At 42.6% G+C, this 3,321-nt stretch overlaps 1 protein-coding gene across 1 annotated transcript; it reads left to right on the top strand.

Moving 5' to 3' along the window:
* The first annotated feature begins 785 nt into the window (after positions 1-785).
* On the top strand, positions 786-1,877 carry Fpr1 (formyl peptide receptor 1). The gene has a single exon (XM_013355557.1). It carries the CDS (start codon positions 786-788, stop codon positions 1,875-1,877), a length of 1,092 nt encoding a protein of 363 aa, XP_013211011.1.
* The last annotated feature ends 1,444 nt before the right edge of the window (positions 1,878-3,321 follow it).

Raw genomic sequence — 3,321 nt, 5'->3', positions numbered from 1 at the left:
GAGGCCATCCTGGTTTACAGAGCTGGTTCTAAGACAACCAAGGCTACACAAAGAAATCCTATCTTGGAAAACAAAAACAAGCAAACAAAAAAAGAGAGGTTAACAACATGGGTAAGCATGTCAGGCAGTGGAAGCTTACTCTAGCTCGGGTGTGAGGGGCTCAGAGGGAAAATAGATTCAGTACAATAAAGGCAAGGAAAACTGCCTTTCTTGGCATTTTCAAAAATCGGTACTGAAGAGATGGCTCAGTAGTTAAAGTGCTTACATACAAATGTGAAGGTCAGAGTTTGGATCCCCAAAAAACATGTAAATGTCATCTGGGCATAGTGGTTTACCTATAATTCCTGTCTCAGAAAGTGGAGAGAGCCAATCCCCAGAGTAATCTGCCTACCAAGGTTAGCCATTGCTCTGAGTGCTGGGTTAAACTGAGGGACCCTGTCTCAATGAATAAAGAGGAAGAGTGGTAGAGGAAGATGCCTGCCATCAACCTCAGGGTACCACATAGTTGTGCACATATGCACGAATGCGTATGAAGAAAACATTCACTCATAGTAAATGAAAAGAAAACTAAAGCCAGGCATGGTGGTAAATGCCCTTCATCCCAGCAGGCAGAAAGAGGCGGGCAGATTTCTGTGAGATTGCATACACTTTTGTCTATAGAGAGAGTTCTAGGCTAGAAAAGGAGTGTACAGAGACTCTGTCTCAAGGAGAAAAGAAAAAGTTAAATAAATAAATAAGCAAACAAACAAATATCCCTGTTTCTTAATGTTCTAGGTGTGAACAAGATGGACTCCAACATCTCTCTTCTCATGAATATGTCTTCAGGGAACCCCATGAATATGTCTGCAAGGACCCAGTCAGTATCTGCAGGTCATATTGCTCTGAATGTCTTCTCATATTTGATGTTTGCAGTCACCTTTGTCCTTGGCGTGCTGGGCAACGGGCTCGTGATCTGGGTGGCCGGCTTCCGCATGGTACGCACAGTCACCACCATCTCTTACTTGAACTTGGCAGTTGCGGACTTCTGTTTCACCTCCACTTTGCCATTTTTCATTGTCTCCAGGGCCATGGGAGGGCACTGGACATTTGGTTGGTTTATGTGCAAGTTCATATTTACCATAGTCGACATAAACCTGTTTGGAAGTGTCTTCCTGATCGCCCTCATAGCACTAGACCGCTGTATTTGTGTCCTGCATCCGGTCTGGGCTCAGAACCACAGAACCGTGAGCCTGGCCAAGAAAGTAATCATTGTACCCTGGATTTGTGCTTTTCTCCTTACCTTGCCAGTTATCATTCGTGTGACCACAGTTCCTAATATACTTGAACCAGGGAAAACAATGTGTACTATTGACTTCTCCCCCTGGACCGAAGACCCTGTAGAGAAGAAGAAGGTGCAGGTCGCCATGCTTACTGTCAGAGGGATCATCAGGTTCATCATTGGGTTCAGCACACCCATGTCCATTGTAGCCATTTGCTATGGGCTCATAGCAACTAAAATGCACAGGCAAGGCCTGATCAAATCCAGCCGTCCCCTGCGGGTCCTTTCTTTTGTTGTGGCTGCCTTTTTCCTCTGCTGGTGCCCATATCAGATAGTGGCCCTAATAGCCACAATCAGAGTCCGTGAAGGCCAGAACGGTATAACTCCAAACCTCATGGTTGCAGTGAATGTCACAAGCACCTTGGCTTTCTTTAACAGCTGCCTCAACCCAATACTCTATGTCTTCATGGGCCAGGACTTCAGAGAGAAACTAATCCACTCCCTGCCAGCTAGTCTAGAGAGGGCTCTAAGCGAGGACTCAGCCCAGACCTGTGACACAGGCACCAACTTGAGCACCAACTCCTCTCTACCTTCTAAAGACAGTGTACAAGCAGTGTGAAGAGAGAGCCCCAACGTTAAGCTTTATCTGCTTTCAGTTCCCGTGTGCTTTGTATAGACATTCCCTGTTGACCTATACACTCATTAGAAAAAACCTGAGATGAATTTTTGGACTTTTATTACCTCAACCCAAGATAGTCAATAAAGAGAAAAGGCAAAAAGAACATACATTTTCTTGTTAGTCTGAGATACTTATAAATGACAGCTAGTGCTATAGTGTTAATATAGCTAATACTATCCACCTCTAGTCCCCTCACAGGATGTAAACCCACAAATTCTCCTAAGTGCTCTTCTGTGGCTAATGTGTGTATGTTTACTTTAGAAAATGAAGGAAGAAGGGGAAAGACTCCTAACCCTTGAACTGCACAATTTCCTGATCCCTTGTGTTGAAATATTTTAAATAATTGAAATATCATGTCACTTGCCCTCATAAGACCAGTGTTTTCCCTCATGGCTTTCAGTATAGCTACAACCAAATTAGCCCAGTTTGTACAATATCTGGTATCTGAAGTACCTGCTCCAAGGTGAATGAACCCAGAACGGTACTCCAGGTTTTACTGTCAGCAACAGTGAATAAGTGCCACCCAACACACACCACCATCCCACCAGCAGCCCCCCACCATACCCCTGGGTTTGTTGTCATTTGAGTTCTTTTGATCTTGACCACTCTGACTTGAGTAAGATGAAACCTAAAAATAGTTTCCTGCTAGATAAGGATTTTCAACATTCATTTCAATGTTTTGTAACCATTAGTAATTCCTCCTTTGAGAAATCTGTCTTTAAATTGGGTTGTTTGCTTTCTTGATGTTTAGCTTTTTTACTTTTATTTTACTTATTTGATTTTTAGCTCTTTGTATGTTTTAGATACTAATCTGCTGTCAGATGTCCAGTTGATAACTATTTCTTTCCATTCTGTAGACTGCCTCTGTACCTAAGTGCTTATGTTCTTTGTTGTATAAAAGTTTTTTAGTGACATTGGGTCCCATTTATTTATTGGTGATCTCAACACCTGTACTTTAAGGTTCTATTTTAAAAGTTTTTCCTATGCCAATGAGTTCAAGTGTATTCCTTGCTTTTTCCTGTATCAGATTCACGTCTCATGTTGCAGTCCTTAATCCATTTGGAGCTGAGTTTTGTGCAGAGTGAGAATAAGGAATCAGCTTTTTTCCTCTACATGTGGCTATCAAGGTTAGCCAGCACCATTTGTTGAAGATGCTTTCTACTGCAGTGATTATTGTGGGATTATTGAGGGATTATTGTAGATCTGCAGTCAGTTTCAGTGATCAATGGGTTTGCTTTGAAGCCAGGGACAGGCTGTTTTTATTAGATCTGTACAGATCTGCAGCACAGCTATATAGTGCTAGGAGGTGCTATGCATGCCACTAGAAAGGAATCAGCAGGCTTATCCATTGGTGAGCACTGAGAGCTCAAATAACAACCATCCT

This window comes from Microtus ochrogaster, unplaced genomic scaffold, assembly GCF_000317375.1.
Source record: "Microtus ochrogaster isolate Prairie Vole_2 unplaced genomic scaffold, MicOch1.0 UNK172, whole genome shotgun sequence".
Taxonomy (NCBI): domain Eukaryota; kingdom Metazoa; phylum Chordata; class Mammalia; order Rodentia; family Cricetidae; genus Microtus; species Microtus ochrogaster.
The sequence above is the reverse complement of the archived record's forward strand: the minus strand, read 5'-3'. Positions and strand labels throughout refer to the sequence as shown.